The 21,206-nt window shown below is 45.4% G+C and overlaps 1 protein-coding gene across 12 annotated transcripts in view; it reads left to right on the top strand.

Moving 5' to 3' along the window:
* Positions 1–21,206, top strand: part of PRRC2C (proline rich coiled-coil 2C) — a 135,368-nt gene that overhangs the window by 56,658 nt on the left and 57,504 nt on the right. For all 12 annotated transcript variants that reach the window (XM_030572550.1, XM_030572551.1, XM_030572541.1 and 9 more), the window contains exons 15-20: positions 6,549–6,762; positions 7,696–10,023; positions 16,342–16,550; positions 17,313–17,467; positions 18,384–18,726; positions 19,251–19,336. In XM_030572550.1, the coding sequence (XP_030428410.1) occupies positions 6,549–6,762; positions 7,696–10,023; positions 16,342–16,550; positions 17,313–17,467; positions 18,384–18,726; positions 19,251–19,336 (3,335 nt within the window). The remainder of the gene's footprint in view (positions 1–6,548; positions 6,763–7,695; positions 10,024–16,341; positions 16,551–17,312; positions 17,468–18,383; positions 18,727–19,250; positions 19,337–21,206) is intronic.

Here is a 21,206-nt window from a genome sequence, read left to right as displayed (position 1 = left end):
TCAGCCTGTTATCTCTGCACAGAACACACTTTTAATCTCCAGTATTGCCATTTGCATCTCTTTTGAAGCTAGCATTTAAAGATAACAGATGTCTGATAGAGGGGACTCTCCAGCTAGCTGGCATGTGAAATGAGAAGGGAAAGTGGGGTGACGTTCACAGGGTGGGTGAGAATTTGGGGAAGCAATACAAAGGTAGAAATATCTGTTCTAAGTAATGTAACAAGAATATTCTTTCCCTCTTAATTTCTTGATATTCAAGGCTTGAAAAATCCTCTTGCTCGAGGTGATTAGGAGCCTATCCTGGGCAAGTCTCATCAATTTCTGCAGAACCAAAGCTTTAAGTGAAACTCTAGCCCTTATACTTTCCAAACCTGAACTGAATGTAAACCATACCTAAATAATGGATTACTATATGTTGCTGCTGTTGTGGAATAATGAAGAGGCTGTTAGATGCTTCTGTTGAGGATGTCTAGGGCAGGAGGCCAAATAATGGCAGCAAGAACATGAGCAGAAGGCTCTGTATAGTGGAAGTGACTCCTGCAGCCCCTGTACTAGATGGGGAAGTGCCAGAAGTTGTAATTTGTGGATTGTATTGTGTAGTGTGTATGTGTGTGTGGAGGCTGCTAGGGGCAGTGTGCTGGGAGAGCAGTGGAGCCCTGATTAGGGGGTGGAGCTTACCTGATTAGGGGTCCTATATAAGTAGCCAGCCAGTCAGGCAGCGGCACAGACAGCTGCAGCGGCACAGGAGCCAGCAAACAGAGCTGTAAACGGGAGTTTCAGTTGGAGTTCTGTTGGAGGAGGTTGCAGGGGAGACTAAGACAGAGGAACTGACAAGCTAGTTAAGGGATAAGGTGGTGGTCTGGTGCCTGCTGGGGGTTTGTGTTGTGTTGACTACCAGGTTTTAGGTGGGAAGGCAATGACTGATACAGAGGTAGCAGTGAAAGACACAATGAGGATGACTGGATGTGGAAGCTGCGGCATGTACATGATCCTGGAGGGGGTGCCTGAAAAGAGTTTTGTCTGCATGAAGTGCTGCCTGATAGAGCTGATGGAAGAAAAGATCCAAGGACTGGAGATGCAGGTGCAAACTCTGGTTGAGTTTAGGAGGGGGTTTGAGCAGATGGTGTAGCACAGACGTGAGGGGGCTGAAGGGATAAGCTCAGACGTGCAGATGGAAGCAGGACCAAAGAATTCAGAGGAGAGACTGCTGGGTGAGGAAAGTGGATGGTGGAAGCATGTGACTAAGAGAACCAGGCAGAGGAAAAGACGAACCAGTGAAGGAGAAATAGAACTCAGGAACAGGTTTGCAGAGTTGGAAAATGAAGAAGGGCACAGCAGGTGGCCGCTGAAGGAGAGAGGGCAAAGAAAAAGAGAAGAGCTGATAGTCCTGCAAGAGGAGGGGAGGAATCAATGGAGGCAACACCAAATATGAGCCCCAGGAGGCTTGCAAGGAGGAATAGGAATCAAGAGGACTTGCAGCCAGTGGGTGCGGGGGATAGACCGGAGAATCACACTGTCATCAGGAAAAGGCAGGTCTACGTGATTGGAGACTCCTTACTGAGAAGAATAGACAGGCCTGTAACTAGAGCTGATCAGGAGAACAGAAGGGTGTGCTGTCTGCCAGGTGCTAAGATACAGGATGTGGACCTGAGGCTGAAAAGGATCCTAACGGGAGCAGGGAAGAATCCGTTGATTGTCCTTCATGTGGGAACGAATGATACAGCTAGATACTCTCTGGAATGTATCAGGAGAGAGTATGCCAGACTGGGGAAGACGCTTAAGGAAATCGAGGCTCAGGTGATCTTCAGTGGGATTCTGCCGGTTCCTAGAGAAGGGCAACAAAGGTGTAACAAGATTATGGCGATCAACAGATGGCTCAGGCAGTGGTGCTATAAGGAGGGCTTTGGGATGTACGGCCATTGGGAAGCATTTACGGACAGAAGACTGTTCTCTCGGGATGGACTTCCCCTGAGTAAGGAGGGAAATAGACTTCTAGGATGGAGGCTCGCCGACCTGATTAAGAGAGCTTTAAACTAGAAATTTGGGGGAGATGGTTGGGAGATGTTCAGGAGATCTCCACACCGGAATTTAACCTTGAGAAGGAAGTAAACAAAGTAAGAGGGGATACAGCTGTGGACAGAAGAATTGGCATAAAGATGAAGGGTAGTGTAGATAGCGGACTAACAGATGATGCTGGTGGTAGAATGTCTGTGCCTAACAGGGTAAAGAATGTGAGTGAAGCCAAATGGCAAAAATTAAGAGGTCTGTACACTAGTGCGAGGAGCCTAGGGAACAAAATGGAGGAACTAGAGCTACTGGTGCAGGAAGTGAAACTGGATATTATAGGGATAACAGAAACATGGTGGAATAGTAGTCATGACTGGAGTACGGGTATTGAAGGCTATGTGCTGTTTAGGAAAGGCAGAAATAAAGGCAAAGGTGGTGGAGTAGCATTGTACATCAATGAGGAGGTTAACTGTAAAGAAATAAGAAGTGATGGAATGGACAAGACAATCTGTCAACAATCACACTGGGAAAGAAAGCTACTAGAGCCTCCCCTGAGATAGTGCTTGGGGTGTGCTACAGACTGCCGGGATCTGATTTGGATATGGATAGAGACCTCTTTAATGTTTTTAATGAAGTAAACATTAATGGGAAATGTGTGATCATGGGAGACTTTAACTTCCCAGATATAGACTGAAGGACAAGTGCTAGCAAGAATAATAGGGCTCAGATTTTTCTGGATGCGATAGCTGATGGATTCCTTCACCAAGTAGTTGAAGAACCAACAAGAGGGGATGCCATTTTAGATTTGGTTTTGGTGAGTAGTGATGACCTCATAGAAGAAATGGTTGTAGGGGGCAACCTTGGTTCGAGTGATCATGAGCTATTTCAGTTCAAACTAGATGGAAGGATAAACAAAAATAGATCTGGAACTAGGGCTAACTTCAAAGAATTAAGGAAATTAGTTATGGAAGTGGTTTGGACTGAAGAACTTGTGGATCTAAATGCGGAGGAGGCCTGGAATTAGTTTCTGCAGCTGCAACTTAAAGTATCTCAAGCCTGCATCCCAAGAAAGGGGAAAAAAACTATAGGCAGGAGTTGTAGACCAAGCTAGATGAGCAAGCATCTCAGAGAGGTGATTAAGAAAAAGCAGAAAGCCTACAAGGAGTGGAAGAAGGGTGGGATTAGCGAGGAAAGCTACCTTAGTGAGGTCAGAACATGTAGGGATAAAGTGAGAGAGGCTAAAAGCCAAGTAGAGTTGAACCTTGCAAAGGGAATTAAAACCAATAGTAAAAGGTTCTATAGCCATGTAAATAAGAAGAAAACAAAGAAAGAAGTGGGACCGCTAAACACTGAGGATGGAAAGGAGGTTAAGGATAACCTAGGCATGGCCCAATATCTAAATAAGTACTTTGCCTCAGTCTTTAATAAGGCTAATGAGGAGCTTAGGGGTAATGGAAGGATGACAAACGGGAATGAGGATATGGAGGTGGATATTACCACATCTGAGGTAGAAGCCATACTTGAACAGCTTAATGGGACAAAATCGGAGGGCCCGGACAATCTTCATCCGAGAATATTAAAGGAATTGGTGCATGAAATTGCAAGCCCGTTAGCGAGAATTTTTAATGAATCGGTAAACTCAGGGGTTGTACCCTACAACTGGAGAATTGCTAACATAGTTCCTATCTTTAAGAAAGGGAGAAAGAGTGATCCGAGTAACTATAGGCCTGTTAGTTTGACATCTGTAGTATGTAAGGTCTTGGAAAAAATTTTGAAGGAGAAAGTAGTTAAGGACATTGAGGTCAGTGGTAATTGGGACAAATTACAACATGGTTTTACTAAAGGTAGATCGTGCCAAACCAATCTGATCTCCTTCTTTGAGAAGGTGACAGACTATTAAGAGAAAGGAAATGCGGTATACCTAATTTACCTCGATTTCAGTAAGGCATTTGACACGATTCCACATGCGGAATTATTAGTCAAATTGGAAAAGATGGGGATCAATATAAAAATTGAAAGGTGGATAAAGAACTGGTTAAAGGGGAGACTACAACGGGTCGTACTGAAGGGTGAACTGTCAGGCTGGAAGGAGCTTACTAGTGGAGTTCCTCAAGGATCAGTTTTGGGACCAATCTTATTTAACCTTTTTATTACTGACCTTGGCACAAAAAGCGGGAATGCGCTAATAAAGTTTGCGGATGACATGGAGCTGGGGGGTATTGCTAAAATGGAGAAGGACCGGGATATCATACAGGAAGATCTGGATGACCTTGTAAACTGGAGTAATAGTAATAGGATGAAATTTAATAGTGAAAAGTGCAAGGTCATGCACTTAGGGATTAATAATAAGAACTTTAGATATACATTGGGGACACATCAGTTGGAAGCAACAGAGGAGGAGAAGGACCTTGGGGTATTGGTTGATCACAGAATGACTATGAGCTGCCAATGTGATATGGCCGTTAAAAAAGCTAATGCGGTTTTAGGATACATCAGGCGAGGTATTTCCAGCAAAGATAAGGAGGTGTTAGTACCATTATATAAGGCGCTGGTGAGACCCCACCTGGAATACTGTGTGCAGTTCTGGTCTCCCATGTTTAAGAAGGATGAATTCAAACTGGAACAGGTTCAGAGACGGGCTACTAGGATGATCCGAGGAATGGAAAACCTGTCATATGAAAGGAGACTCAAAGAGCTTGGCTTGTTTAGTCTAGCCAAAAGAAGGCTGGGGGCGGGGGGGGATATGCTTGCTCTTTATAAATATATCAGAGGGATTAATATTAGGGAGGGAGAGGAATTATTTAAGCTTAGTACCAATGTAGATACAAGAACAAATGGATATAAACTGGACACTAGGAAGTTTAGACTTGAAATTAGACGAAGGTTTCTAACCATTAGAGGAGTGAAGTTCTGGAACAGCCTTCCAAGGGGAGTAGTGGGGGCAAAAGACATATCTGGCTTTAAGACTAAGCTTGATAAGTTTATAGAAGGGATGGTATGATGGGATAGTCTAATTTTGGCAATTGATCTTTGATTATCAGCAGATAAGAATGCCCAGTGGTCGGTGATGGGATGTTGGATGGGATGGGATCTGAGTTACTGCAGAGAATTCTTTCCTGAGTGCTGGCTGGTGAGTCTTGCCCACATGCTCAGGGTTTAGCTGATCGCCATATTTGGGGTCGGGAAGGAATTTTCCTCCAGGGCAGATTGGCAGAGGCCCTGGAGGTTTTTCGCCTTCCTCTGCAGCGTGGGGCATGGGTCACTTGCTGGTGGATTCTCTGCAGCTTGAGGTCTTCAAACCACAATTTGAAGACTTCAATAACTCAGACATAGGTTAGGTGTTTGTTATAGAAGTGGATGGATAGGGTTCTGTGGCCTGCTTTGTGCAGGGGATCGGACTAGATGATCACATTGGTCCCTTCTGACCCTAGAATCTGAGTCTATGAGAAGGGAACATCTGTATTCAAGTTCTCTGCTCATCATCCTGCTGATTTATTTCAGCTTAGGCAGAGTTTAAATTTTATGTAATTGTGACTGAGGTTCCAGTGATGCAATGCTGAGAGATCTCATTTAGGGCAGACAATCCCCCAAACTGGTGGTTATTCTAATACTTAGATTCCCGAAGCCAGCAACAAAACAGCTTCTGCAGTACCTTACTGGTTACCCTGAAGATCTTATTCATCATATAAAAAAAGTTCTACCAATCCTGAAGGATCAGACACATTGCCCGCCAAGTTAATGTCTATTTCAGATCTTACCCAAATACATGCTTACAGCCAATTCTTATTAACTAAAACTAAGATTTATTAAGAAAGAAGAAAGAGTATTGGTTAAAAGATTATTATACATACAAACTTGAATAGAGTTCTTACCTCAGTTACATAGTAGAGAATGGTGAGCTTTAGAGTTGGAAAGAGTCCTTCCCAGAATCAGTTCATTAGGCTATAGACCAGTGCCCAAATATCCAGTATAAGGGTGTTCCAGATGGGACTGGAGACCTCAGTCTTGCAATTCAAATTTTCCCCTGATGAAGCTTAAGCAGATCTAAGATGAAAAGGATCAGGGCCCAAGAGTCTTTATAGACCCTTTGCAGACTACTGTCAGCCTCTTGACGGCAGGTGTTCCTTGAGTGAAGAATAGCATCTTTAAAGTAACCTCCTATTTCGTAAGCATCACCAGTAATTAGCTACATGGATTAACATAAGGCAGTTGCCTATCTCCTGCCATTTACTGGTAGTTACATACTTCAAAGAGAAACTAAGACTGTGAAATCATTACATTCACAATTGATTTAAATGTTAATATCTACTTTTGATCTCTGAATAACAGAATACAGTGATAGACAGGAACTGTGTGGTTACATTGTCAACCTCTAACTAGTTATGTAAACACACAAAACATGAACATTATCTACTAATATACTTCTAAAAGTTGACTCTGGGTCAGTCTGCTGGCTGTGTAACCTTTTCTGGCCCTGTGTCACAATAATCATATTTTGAGCCATTAATTTCAATTGTTTAACTTGACTCTCTTGATCACAGGAATTATGCCTCCCAAACCATTAATGAGAAGAGACCAGATGGAAGGGTCGGGAACTGGTTCAGATTCATTCGAACATATTGCTCGATCGGCAAGAGAACATACTGTACCACTGTCAGAGCCCCGCATGATGTGGGGTTCAGATACTTATCCCCATGCAGAACCTCAACAAGGTAGTGCTCCTCCTAAAGTGCTAGAAGAACCTGAGGATTTGAGGTGAGCCCTGCCTGATTTATGTATTGCCACTCATGTCAGCCAGACTCCTATGTTTATTTAGATATGTAGGCCACACTTGCAACTGTGAATTAGTTAGTGTTCATGATCATTTATTGCTACCAAGGGAATGGGTACGGATGACTTATGGACATGTGAGTTATTTAACCAGCTATGCTTTATGGCATCTGGCTGACAGGTATGGTTTTAAGGAAGATGCAAGGAAGAGTCCATACCTAGCTCAAAGGTTCTGTGACTGCACAATTGTGTGTGCATTGGAATTGCTATATTGGACAACAGGTTTGAGCCATCTAATCTAGTATCCTGTCTCTGACAGTATCCCAAGAACCCCATAGTAGGCGGATATGAAGTAATCTGGCCCCATGAACGTCTCGCCCTAATCCTTAATAGATGGAGATTGGCTTAGTTATTGGGGTGGGGGGACGGGGCGGTTTGCAGGTACAAGCAGTGGGAACTGATACAGTCCCATGTTTCAGGAATCAGGCAGGACACCCTTCATGTGGTCTCCACCTTGAAGAGCTAGAGTCCACTTCACACTGATAAATAGTTAACTATGAAAATAAAACTGCTTATAAGATGGTCAGATGGTTATTTTGATCCTTATTCAGTCAGCCTCTGAGCTTCTGTTGACACTTCCTTAAATGTGACCCCAGTCATTATTTTTACTTACATTGAACTGATGTAGTACTTGTGATAATTTACTAATATGCTAGCTCATTCGAAGTTTTGACTTAACTGTTAACAATAATAGATTCCCTAAAACCATGACAGATACCTTGTTCCTCTGCTTAAAACTTAAGTAGATGAGGGAAAAGTCCTTTAACATGTTACAGGGATGTTAGAGAATCCAGCTGTAAATATGGTAAAATTAAACTTTGTTCCATTAGAAACTTACTTAATTGTTTCTTCACTTAGGCCTGAAGCACATTTGGAAGAAGAACAAATTGCTGTTACCACTGCTTACCCTGTAGAACACAACCAGTTGGATTCTCAACAAAAGACAGACTTTTTTAGAGAACCAAGTGAGGTGGATGTACAAAAATTCCCAAGCAGGTCTTTGGAAGATGTACAGCCTCTCCAAACTGACAAGCCTAATCCAGCAGTTAGCTTTGAAGTAGCTGATGAGAACATTGCACACAGCTCTCAGGAAGAGCTGGTACCTGTAGGAGAGAGTCATTCTGCTTTGAAGAGAAGCATTTCCCATGGTTCAAGTCATTCTCTAAAATCAGAAGAGCAAAAGAATGAGACAATACCAAATGTCCCTAAAGTAAGTAGTAGATATGCTGAGACACCAGAAAGACCAGAGATTAAGCCAAAAAAAGAAGGTTTCATGAGTAATAGAACATCAGAGGGGCCAAAATCTGAAAAACCTTTCAAGCCTAAATCTGAAACCAGATGGGGTCCCAGGCCAGGCTATGGCAGAAGAGAAGAAGGTAGCGATAGACCTATAAGAAGATCTGGACCTATTAAAAAACCTGTTCTTCGAGATATGAAAGAAGAGCGTGAGCAGAGGGAAGAACGTGAGCAGAGGAAGGAAAAGGAAGGAGAAAAGCCGGCTAATGAAAAAGCTGGCAAGTCTGAAAAGACAGAAAAGAAGGAGCAGGCACAACTGTCACCTCCCCAGTCAAAGCCAGAAAAGTCCACCCCAGACAGTGCTACTTTAGCTAAAAAGATACCACAAGATACGGCTCAGATTTCAGAAAGTACAGATAGCAGTCAGCTTGAGTCTGCCATTAAATCTGCAGCCCAGAAGCCTTCATCTGTGGCCCAGCAGCCTTTATCTTCAGTCCAGCAGCCTTCACCTGTTCAGCAACCATCACCTGCAGTCCAGTCACCCCCTGTTCAGCAACCTGTTAACACAATTAAGGAAGAAAAATCAGAGAGAGCTGTTGGCAAAGAACATATTGTAGAGAAACCTCGCCTAGAAACCAGGCCAGTAAAGAGAGAACCTGGTTTACCACCCAGAACGTACTGGAAAGAAGCTCGAGATAGAGACTGGTTCCCAGATCAGGGATATAGGGGCAGAGGCCGTGGAGAGTATTATTCGAGGGGTCGCAGCTACAGAGGTTCTTATGGAGGACGAGGCCGGGGAGGTAGAGGCCATAATAGGGACTGTCCACATTATAGAGACACTAAGCCTAGGGCAGATCATGTGCCTTTGGGGCCTCTTAGACAGAGAGAAGAAAGTGAAACTCGTAGTGAGAGTTCTGATTTTGAAATAGTCCCCAAACGGCGGAGACAGCGAGGTTCAGAAACTGATTCTGATAGCGAAGTTCATGAAAGTGCTAGTGATACTCTTCTTTCAGACAAAGACAGTTTAAGCAAAGGTAAACACCCAAAGAGAGAGGAGAGAGCTGATGGCAAGAAACCTCCAAAGCCTCTGCTGTCTTTCAAACCTGAAAACAATGTTAGAGTCGACAATAGATCCCTAGAGAAAACTTATATCAGGGAAGAGGAGAATAAACCAAAACCAGGATTCCTTCCTAAAGGAGAACCTTCAAGACGTGGCAGAGGGGGAATGTATAGACGTGGTGGTAGGGATCCAGGTGGGCGCCCACCACGACCATCTACATTAAGGAGGCCAGGCTATAGAGACAGTCAGTGGAATCCAAGGCAAATAGAGACTATTAAACCAGAAGAGGAGGAGCCACCAAGAAGACATGAACACTATGGTCCTGTGCCCATTGATAAGAGACCTCCAAAATTTGAGAGGAAGTTTGATCCAACTAGAGAGAGGCCTCGAAGGCAAAGGCCTGCACGACCACCAAGGCAAGATAAACCGCCACGCTTTAGACGCCTGAAAGAAAGGGAAGCTGCATCAAAATTAAATGAAACAGCAACTAGCTCATCGATAAGTGCTACAGTTGTTAATGCAGTTAATGAAGCATCTAGCGCTGCTTTGGATATTTCAGGGAGTAAGACACCAGACTTGTCCAATCAAAATTCTTCAGACCAGGCAAATGAAGAATGGGAAACTGCCTCAGAAAGTAGTGACTTCAATGAGAGGCGAGAGAGGGATGAAAAAAAAATGGCAGATGTGACCGCACAGGTAGTTGCCAAAGCAGGAGAAAATGCCATAGCTCCAAAAAGAGAAATATCTAAGCGAAGTTTCTCTAGTCAGCGGCCTGGAATAGATCGCCAGAATCGCCGTGGCAACAATGGGCCACCAAAGGCTGGAAGGAATTTCTCAGGGCCTAGGAGTGAAAGGCGTAGTGGTCCTCCATTAAGAAGTGGGAAACGAGGGTAAGTATCTGTTTCCAGTAGCACCCACAATATATAGTTACTATACAAATATAAAAGGCTCTAACATTCACTAATTTCCTGTTGCAGATTGCATAGCCATTCATAATCTGTAAGGTTCATAACCATGGTCAGTGGAGGATAGTGTCAGACAGTTCCACAATGCTGGGCTTTTGTTTTGGGCCTTTTGTACAGAAAGGAAGCTTTCATCTGAATCACTTCAAGCCTGCAAGAGTGGAGGGGAAAAGAACAGAGCTTTCCAGAATCAGTGTACCATGTTAAAGGGGGAAGGGATAGCTCAGTGGTTTGTTTGAGCATTGGCCTGCTAAACCCAGGGTTATGAGTTCAATCCTTGAGGAGGCCAATTAGGGAACCGGGGTAAAAATCTGTCTGGGGATTGGTCCTGCTTTGAGCAGGGGATTGGACTAGATGACCTCTTGAGGTCCCTTCCAAACCTGATGTTCTATGATTCTAAAACACCCCTGGCAGAAAAATGCCAACTGTGTTGTCACAGGTGTAAACTACATTCATCCCCATGAGACTTAGCATTAAACATAATCCAGTTGATTTAAATCACAACTCTATTGCTTTAATCCTTTCACTGTATTTATCCCATCAGGACCCCCATCTCAATTTCTAGTAGAAAATCAATTAACTAAATGACGTATGTACTCTCCAGTTAAGGAGAATTTTTCAGCTCCACTTGGGCATATTGCTCAGTATTAGAAATGAAATTGTTATGCTTACCTCTACATGCTGATCCGATTGAGCCTGCCATTCGACTCTGGGATTGGTTTTCATGCCTTGTAGCGACTGCATGATGGTTTAACAGCATCTTTTGCACCAGGTTAGGGAGTGCTATGGAGTGGGCTGCTGAACTCTCATTGAAAACTTGGCTACTTTAGCAATGCCCTGTCTTGAAAACTTTTTCTGAATATTCTAAGCTGTTGGTCCTTCCCATTATAAAACTTTGAAAAAGCTTTTATATAATATTTAAAGAATTTCCAGTGTTCAACAACAAAAAGGCAGAATTCTGTAGTTCTTCTTCGAGTGCTTGCTCATATCCATTCCAGTTAGGTGTGCGCGTGCCACGTGCACGTTCGTCGGAAGATTTTCTACCCTAGCAACACCCGGTGGGTCGGCTGGGCACCCCCTGGCGTGGCGCCGTTATGGCACCGAATATATACGCCTGCCGACCCATCCGCTCCTCAGTTCCTTCTTACCACCCATGTTGGTCATTGGAACAGTGGAGCGCAGCTTAGCTGATCTCCACTTTCCTAGCTATTCACTCGTTCTAGTACTATTGTGTATATAGTTTTATAGTTATAGTTAACACTTTTAATAACCTTTTGTAAACCTAGTTAGTGTATATAGTTCAGAGGGTTGGGGATTAGCCCCTTCCCCTCTCCCGGTGCCCAGGCCCATGCCTGGTACACCGGGCTTCAAACAGTGCTTGGCCTGCCGGCAGCCAATGCTTGACTCCTGCCTAAAGTGCCTGGGGGAATCGCATCTTACAGATAAGTGCCGGATTTGCAAGTCCTTCAAGCCACAGACAAAAAAGGAGCGGGACTTTCGTCTTAAGCAGCTCCTAATGGAGGCGGCCCTCACTCCTCCATCTTTGGCACCGAGTGCCGCACAATCCGTGCTGGAGAGAAGTGCCTCGTCGGCACCAGAGAGCGCCGGCACCACCAAGATGCCCCGGCACCAGCCGTCACCAGCCGAGAAACCAGCCCAGCACCGCTCCCTCTCCCCGCGTTCCAAAAAGGTCAAAGCTCCTGCGGCTCCAATATCTACACCGAAGTCTGAGCAGCAGTCAAAACCGAGTCGCCCGGCACCAACAACTGCCATGACACCGACAATCTCGGCACCGTTGATTCCGACCAGGCAAGGGCCATCGAGTCTGGTGCATGACAGCTCCCTGGCACACGCTGAGGTCGAGCTTATTGTTCCCATCACTCCAGAGACCTTTTTGATGGCAAGGGAACTCATTGCCCTAATGGAGCCCACCCTGCCCCAACCCCCGGCACTGCCAGTGCAGGTTATTGCGTCAGCAGGGAAGCCTGCCCTAGTCAGGCCACCTTCCATTGACGCCGCAGGCAGGCACCACTCGAGATCGAGGTCTTGCCAGCGCTCCCAATCTTGCCGCCGGTCCCGATCTCGACGCCGCTCGCAGTCCCGGTACCGATCTCCTTCTGGGCACCGGTCGTACTCGCGGCACTGTTCAAGATCCCGCTCTCCAGACTGATACTCCAGATGGTGGTCCAGCTCCCGGCACCGTTCACGCCGCAGTCACTCTCACCGTAGAGCTTCACAGTCCCGGTCGACCTCCCGGCACCGCACCGGTCGCAGGTCCCGGTCAACCTCTCAGCACTGGTACGACTCCCGGTACCACTCTCCTATGAGGCATGACGTACGGCACCCTACACACAGGGCGGCTCCTCACATGCACTATGCTCTGCCATGGCCATCACGGCACCCATCTGAGTCTTCGCACGCTGATAGCGTCACATATGGAGATTCAGAAACGCAGAGCCGTGTCCTCCAGGAGCCTCAGGGCATGGAACAAGCACCTCAGTGGTCCTTCTGGATGCCTGGGCATACCACCAGGCCCAGGGTGAACCCACAGTTCCATCTCGTTCCGCCCCGTTGGAACATCGGGCACCAGAGGCCACTGTTAGCCGCCCTCCTCCAGCGGGTACGGACGACTCAGCTCTTGCGCCGGATCCTCATGTGTTCCTGGACCCTGGTGCTCCTCCGGAACAGGAGTCACTAAATGAGCCAACCGTGCCGGGTCTGTCGTCCTCTTCTTCGCCAGACAAGGCAGTAGCCGGTACTTCTTGATCAGGGGCGGGCCCGATCGACCTCCGAGCCCACCAGGACCTTCTCCGGCGAGTCGCCTTAAATATCAACCTTCAAGTGGAGGAGGTCCCGGAGGTGGAAGACCCGGTCATAGTCATACTGTCGGCGGATGCCCCAACTCGCGTGGCTCTGCCGTTCATCTGTTCCATCCTGGCCAAAGCAGACACCATTTGGCAATCCCTGGCGTCTATCCCTCCCACAGCTAGAGGCATGGAAAGGAAATACATGGTACCCTCTAAAGGGTATGAATACTTATATACCCATCCTCCTCCATGCTCTCTGGTCGTTCAATCTGTGAATGAGAGAGAGCACCATGGCCAGCAAGCCCCTGCCGCGAAATCGCGGGAGGCTAGAAGGATGGATCTATTGGGGCGTAAAGTTTACTCTGCTGGAGGCCTCTAACTGCGGGTGGCTAACCAACAGGCCCCTGCTCAGCAGGTATAATTATAATACCTGGCAATCGGTGGGTAACTTTGCTGAACTGGTCCCACAGGACTCCCACCCGGAATTCCAAGTCCTTCTGGAGGAAGGGAAGAAAGTGGCACGGACTTCTCCGCAGGCCTCACTTGACGCTGCTGATTCGGCGGCCAAAACCGTGGCCTCGGGGATTACAATGCAGAGAATATCGTGGTTGCAGGTATCAGGCCTACCTCCTGAGCTGCAACAAACTATTCAGGACCTTCCATTTGATGGACAGGGCCTTTTCTCTCAGAAAACGGACCCTAGACTCCAGAGTCTCAAAGACAGTCGCGTCATCATGCTTTCCCTCAGGATGCATACTCCGCAAACCCAACGGAGGTCCTTCTGTACCCAGCCTCAACGCCCTTGCCCCCGCCCAGGCCACGACAAGACTTTAGCAGGAGGCGTGGTCCCGGGAACCGCAGACGGCAATCGGGTTCCCAAAGGGGCCAGAATAACGGTCCCATCAAACCATCAGAGGGACCAAAACTGAACTTTTGAAGGTGCGCCTGAGAGCAGAGCACCAGTCCTTCCCCAGAATCCTCTTCAGTTTTCCAACCACCTTTCCTCCTTCCTCCCTGCATGGTCCCAATTAACCTCAGATCGTTGGGTCCTACGCACGGTGGAATTTGGATACCATCTCCAATTTATTTCACCCCCTCCCTCCCACCCTCCCTCCCCATCCCTCTTCAGAGACCCCTCTCACGAGCAATTCCTCTGGCAAGAGGTTCGTACGCTCCTCTCCATCGGAGCTATAGAGGAGGTGCCGGAGGAGTTCAGGGGCAACGGATTTTACTCCCTATATTTCCTAATCCCCAAGGCGAAAAGGGGTCTCCGACCCATCCTGGACCTACGCGGTCTCAACATCTTTCTGAAGAAGTTGAAGTTCCGCATGGTGTCCCTGGGGATCATCATCCCATCCTTGGATCCCGGAGACTGGTACGCTTCTCTCGACATGAAGGACGCATACTTTCACATCGCCATTTACCCTCCGCACAGATGGTACCTACGGTTTATGGTGTGCAACCAACATTTTCAATTTGCGGTTCTCCCATTTGGCCTCTCTACCGCCCCGCGCATGTTTATGAAGTGCATGGCTGTAGTGGCCACCTTCCTCCATCGTCAGTGTATACACGTCTTTCCTTATCTAGACGATTGGCTTATTCGCGGGACCTCCGAGGTTCAAGTCACCAGGCATGTTGCTATCATCACGGACCTATTCAAGCGGTTGGGCCTGATGATCAATCTAGAGAAGTCTACTCTAGTGCCCACTCAAAGAATAGAATTCATCGGGGCCATTCTAGACTCTACACTCGCAACAGCCTGCCTTCCACTACCCCGGTTTCGGGCACTAGTTTCGGTCATAGAAAACCTCCAAACTTTCCGATGACCTCGGCCCGCACCTGCCTCAGCCTTCTCAGTCACATGGCCGCGTGCACTTTCGTAACCAAGCACGCCAAACTACGCCTGTGTCCCCTTCAAACCTGGCTCGCCTCAGTTTACCGCCCAGGCAGGGAGGCCATATACATGATCGTCACCGTTCCTCAGAGCGTCTTAGGCTCCCTCAGCTGGTGACTAACATCTTCATTGGTGTGTGCAGGGATGCCATTCCAACCGAGACAGCCCTCAGTATCCCTAACAACAGACGCGTCGTGTCTCGGCTGGGGGGCACACCTAGGCCGTCGTCGCACGCAAGGCCTCTGGTCATCTCAAGAGCTAGCGCTGCACATAAACGTCCGGGAGCTGAGAGCAGTTCGCCTCGCATGCCAGACATTCCAACATCATCTGCAGGGCCGTTGTGTTCTAGTGCTCATGGACAACACAACAGCAATGCACTACATAAACAAACAGGGAGGGACCCGATCCTCCCCCCTTTGTCAGGAGGCGATCCAACTGTGGGAATTTTGTATAGTCCACTCTATAGACCTTGTAGCCTCCTTCCTCCCAGGGGTCTGGAACACTCAGGCAGACCATCTCAGCAGATCCTTTCTCTCCCACGAGTGGTCACTCCTCCCGGACATTGTACTTTCCATCTTCCAGAAGTGGGGCTTTCCCCACATAGACCTATTCGCTTCCTGCGACAACAGGAAGTGTCAGAGGTTTTGCTTCTTCCAGGGTCTCGCCAAGGGCTCAATATCGGACGCCTTCCTAATCTCTTGGGCGAACCACCTGCTTTACGCCTTTCCACCTTTCCTGATGGTGCACAGGGTTCTCGTAAAGCTTTGCAGGGACAGGGCTCGACTGATCCTGATCGCCCCCTGCGTGGCCCCGACAACACTGGTACACCACGTTGCTGGACCACTCGATAGCCAACCCAATCCCCCTGCCCCTTCATCAGGATCTGATAATGCAGGACCATGGCAGGCTATGAGCAACACATCTCGAAGAACAACAGTTACAGAGGTGAGTAACTGTCTTTTTTTCCACTGGCCTGCAACTGGCTGCAGTAGTTGTTACTAACATATCAATAAGCCCATGCTGCAGTTATACCAAACCCAATTAAATATGGAGCATATATTACAAAGTCTACAAATTTCTATGGTGTTACACAGCAACTTTTCAGTGGAGGTTTTAGCTTCACATTTGGGTTGGATATGGGTCATTCACTTATTCAGTGTGGTGAAAGAATGGCAGTTGAAATGAAAATGTTGTACCTTCTCTGTATGGTTAAAGGGGCTACTGTGCATCATCATTAGCCGGCTAAGATGTATGGCTACTGCTTTATTAGTTTCCTATTGAGACTGCACCTATTAGCGATCCTTACACTTAGATGGCTAAAGCGTCTACTGTGCGTGTTGACTTTTTGACTGATCTATGCTCCAAATCTGTAAGCATCACTAGTAGGTGCAGCCTCAGTGGGGAATTAATAAAGCCAGCTAATGATGATGCACAGTAGATTATTTTAATGCAGTAATGTGATCTGCATACAGATGCTGTTTTGCTGTTTTTGAGGGTACTCTGGGGATGGTGATGAGTTCTGTCTATAATTTTTGTCTGATGTAGGCCATTTGAAGACCAAGCAGGAAGCATGACCACTATAGATCCCACCATCAGTAATTCCTTGCATCAAGAAGAAGGTGGTGGTAATGCTGTAATGCAAAAGACCTCCAAGGATGCCAGTAGCAAAAAGAGGGATGAGCCCAAAGCAGGTCCAAAGAAACCCAAGGAGAAGGTGGATGCTCTATCCCAATTTGACCTCAACAACTATGCAAGTATGTGTGGATGGAAACTTGTGGTAGCCAAAAAAACTATTAATACATTAGCGTTCCTGCTTCAGGAATTAGATATATTTGGGAACTGTGGAAAGAAGAAAAGTTGGTGCATACTTTTTAAAGGCTCTTTATATCCCAATATTCAGACACTACCCCCTGTGCAGCAATGAATGAGTCCTGTGGCATGTGTCCCTTCTAAAAATGGGTAATAAAATTTTATATTTGTGTATACTTATGTAAAATAGTTACTACCTATTTTAAGAGGGACACTTCTTTTGTACAGTCTAATTCCTGTAACTTTTTTCAAGCTGTCATTCAATCATTCCACGCCTGGTGTTGGCCTCAGGTATTTTGTATCTCTTTGCACATAGAAAACGGGGGAGGATGTTACTATTGTAAACGCAATAAATGGCACCGACAGGTTTGCAGTTAGTGTCCAGAATGTATCATTTTTCTATTTAAACTACTCAAACTGTTTTTCTTTAGCTGTTTGTTTTATGGAACTTTTTTGTACAAAGTATGGTGTTTCTTTGAAGAGCCATTAATTAAAGGCTTTTGTATTAAATCCTTTTTCTTGAAGTTCACCAGCAAAAGATGGTCTGCGTGAGGGAACTTGAACATTACTAGGATGGTCATCTTCGACTGTAATTGTATGAAGCTATGCAGCGCTAGTGGAATTTGTTTTTATTCCTAAATTGTGAATATTGGGTCTGAAACTGTTGAAATTGAAGGAAAAAATGTGCATCTTTCGTTCGTCTGCAGGTGTTGTGATCATTGATGACCATCCGGAAGTGACAGTAATTGAAGACTTTCCATCTAACTTGAATGATGATGGCTTTACTGAAGTGGTGTCAAAGAAACAACAAAAACGTTTGCAAGATGAGGAGCGCAGAAAGAAGGAAGAACAAACAGTGCAGGTATGTTGATCAAGAATGTCATCCTTTGCACCTGTTACAAGCAGTTACACACTTGCAAATTTTTTTTGTAAAGGACTATGCAGCAGTGCAAAATCTGTTTCCACACAACTGTTTCACCATTCAAATTGCAGTATTCTAATTAATTTTTAGTTGAAATTGTATAGCCTTAGTTATATAGGTCATCTTGCCTCCCCTTATGTTTCTCCTCTTGTCCCTATTACTCCTTCTATACCCACTGCCACTGTAATTTGGGTATTTCAAAGCTAATATGTCGGCTACTGTAACTAATTTGAATGCTTGCTTTTGGGCTTACAGTAAAAACGCTTTATGCTATTGCCTTTGTCACAATTCTATATGAAAATTTCTGGACCAAAAACATGGGATATGTTTAACTTTTTCATTATTCAAATGGTTAAGTACATTAGGAAAAAAAAAGTCTCTGAAAAAACGTTAAAGATTCCTGCTTTGTCCTTTTGCCATACTCTGCAACTAGGGTGACCATATGTTAAGGGAAAATTATCAGGACCACTAAGTGGGGGAGCTTTTTTTTTTACACTCACCCATCTGGGAATTCGGTGGCAATTCAGCAGGGAGCCCTTCAGTCATGGACGGCCTTTGGAGGTATTTCAGCGGCGGGTAATAAACCTTGCCGCCAAAGACAAGCACCCCCTGCCGAAATACTGCCAAAGACAATCCGCGACTGAAGGACTCTCTGCTGAATTGCCACCGAAGACCAGGAAACAAAATATCGGGACAAATGGCGTCCTGATCGTACTGTGGTCGGGACACGGGACAAACTCCTCAATCGGGACAGTCCTGTTTTTATCGGGACGTCTGGTCACCCTGTCTGCAACTGACAGAAAAATACAGACTTTCTAAATCGCTTAGCCTTCTGTAATGTCAATTTTATTCTTAGGTTTGGACCAAAAAGTGTTCAGGTGAAAAAGGAAGAGGTCAGAATTGCAAGCTTCCTCCCAGGTTTGCAAAAAAGCAGCAACAGCAGGCGGCAGCAGCAGCAGCACAGCAAGTACAAGCTCAGGCACAAGTACAGGGACAGCCTCAGAGTGCATCGCAGACTCCAAGCCAACCGCAGGCTTCAGTTCAGCCTCAAAACCAGACAACAGGAGGAACAAGCAGCACAGAATATACAGCAACAGGAAAAGCTCTGCAGAACACACAGTCTCATCCTGCTCTAGGGGCTGAATTATGGGAAAATAAAGTGGCATCAACAACTGTTGTTAATGACATCTCCAAGAAATGTAAGTGGCATCTTTTGCCTTATTTTTGGCCTGGGAGGGATAGAAGAGAAACACTGTGGTTGGAGGGTTTGAGTTGGTGAGAGATGTTTCTGGAGGTCTCAGACATCCTGGCCTGCAGATGTAGTTCTATGGCACAGAGAATATGCTCCTATGAAATGTTCTGCAGGACTGCTGAGCGATAGTCTCCCAGGTTCCTTGAGATGAGAGAGCTCTTCTATAAAATGTTGAGTAACTTCTTTGCTGCAGTCGCCACATTCTGCATCCCCAGTGTGTAAGCAGCTGCCATTGGTCTCAGACATGGGTTTCTTTGTCAAATTTGTGCATGTTTCCAAATATGCTAATTAGGCCAATCAAGGTTGACTTAATAAGGGACTTACTCTTAAAAGCTGAAATGAAGTTCTGGAATCAAACACGCTGTGAAATCAAGTAGCTGTATTCATTGTCCATTCAGTTGTGTACTTATGAATCTAAATAACCATGGATTAATTGTGGTTTTGACTCCACTATATTCTCTGGACTTTTAGTGGGACCCATTAGTCCACCACAACCCCCTTCCGTCAGTGCATGGAATAAGCCTTTGACATCATTTGGATCAGCTGCATCTCCAGAGGTAAGGATAAAACTAAAAACAATCAAGAACATCTAAAGATAACTCAATTTGTATTTTGCAGGTGGTGGGACAAATTAAATAAGATTATTATGACAGTTCTCAAAGTACCCAGGATTGAGAGTCACCTTGTTGCTCCCTGCCTCCAGAGTGAGAGTGTCTTTCTTGTAGTAACTGGGTGTTTAGTTTCCTACCACTAGCCGCCCTCTCCTCTTCTCTAGGCTATGCCAGCCCTGTCCTTTTTTTGCAGATTAACAGCAGGTACACCCTAGTCTCCAAGTTTCCTTGAAGTGCTCCCATGTGATATCCAGACCCTGAAAGCAGTTACCCACAGAATTCCTCTGTACTCCAGTTACCAGTTTTACTTAAATCACTGCAGAGAGCACTGTACAGAATACTTATAATGAAACAAAATATTTATTTAAGAAATAATAGCGATTCCACTAGAAATAAGTCAGTGGTGGAAACAAATGGTTACAATAAAAAAAAAATCATAAAACAAGAACTAGGACCTACACTTTCCTATTTAATAAAATAGATCCCCTTCTCTCCCAAAGTTCCATCTGTCTGTAGAGCTGGCTGACTTCCAAGAGCCAATCTTCCATGAAAAATATCCCCATTCTACAAGATGTCTCCTCAGTGAATGGATCCCGAATGCCTCTCCCCACTCTTATACTGAAACAGTCTTTTGTCTTTATTCATAGGCAGGGCAATCCACGGTCTGTTATAACGTTGCCTTTTCACCTCTAACTGGTTTTGATTGTTTGCAGTTGCCTGTGATGGTTTTCTATTGACTGTTCTATGATGGGGCAATATTAGATCATTGAGCCTTGCATTACATCACTGGCTAAGTTTGGAGGTGTGGTAATCCAATTGTGTATGAATATGCCGTTGCTAAGTAACATTACTCCAAGGTGACTCCTTTTAACTTTAAGACTATAAGGGCATAAATTTCAGTATAGTTACATTATTCCTCCGATATTATCAGTACACATACCATTCCATGATTATGAACATCAGTAAGTTGCAAGCTTTCAACAGAGGCCTGATACGTTACCCTTTATGAACAAATACCTTGTAAGCAATGTTATTGGGTCTAAGAAGAGTTGTTTGCAAAGAACCAGGGGATCCTTTGCCAAGGTGATTGTCACAATTACCCAGTGTTTTCAAACTGCATTATTTTTCTTTAGCTGGATGTAATTACTGAATAATATAGATAGTGCCTGCTACTAACATTGGGTGTGTCTACAATACCCGCAGGATCGGCAGGCAGCAATCGATCCGGCGGGGGTTGATTTATCGCATCTATTCTAGACGTGATAAATCAACCCCCGAGTGCTCTCCTGTTGACTCCTGTACTCCAGCACCGCAAGAGGTGCAGGCAAAGTCGACGGGGTAGGGGGGAGCAGCAGTCGACTCAACTCATCGTGGTGTCTAAGTACGTCGACTTTAACTACATTATTCACATAGCTGAAGTTGCGTAACTTAGATCTATCCCCCTACCCCCAGTGTTGACCAGGGCATTATCTAATTTCTTACTGAGAGCAGTTACAGCAAAAATTCTTATTGAGACAGTGTTAGTCATTAGAAAAACTTGTAAACTTCATAGTTTAGAATTATAACACTTAAACCAATAAACTTGCAGCAGCTAACTTGTTAGTTTGATTATGGAGTACTAGTTTAGCAAATGCTTTAAGATTCAACTCTCAAACTAATGTAGTTAACTTGACTAGAATTTGTTAAACAGCCTCAGATTTACCAGTTGTAACTTAGCAATTGAATACAAAACACAGGATACAGAGGGACCTAGACAAATTAGAGGACTGGGCCAAAAGAAACCTGATGAGATTCAACAAGGACAAATGCAGAGTCC

The sequence above is a fragment of the Gopherus evgoodei genome, chromosome 8, assembly GCF_007399415.2.
Source record: "Gopherus evgoodei ecotype Sinaloan lineage chromosome 8, rGopEvg1_v1.p, whole genome shotgun sequence".
Lineage (NCBI taxonomy): Eukaryota > Metazoa > Chordata > Testudines > Testudinidae > Gopherus > Gopherus evgoodei.
Note: the sequence above shows the minus strand (reverse complement) of the source record. Positions and strands in the feature narration are given on the sequence as shown.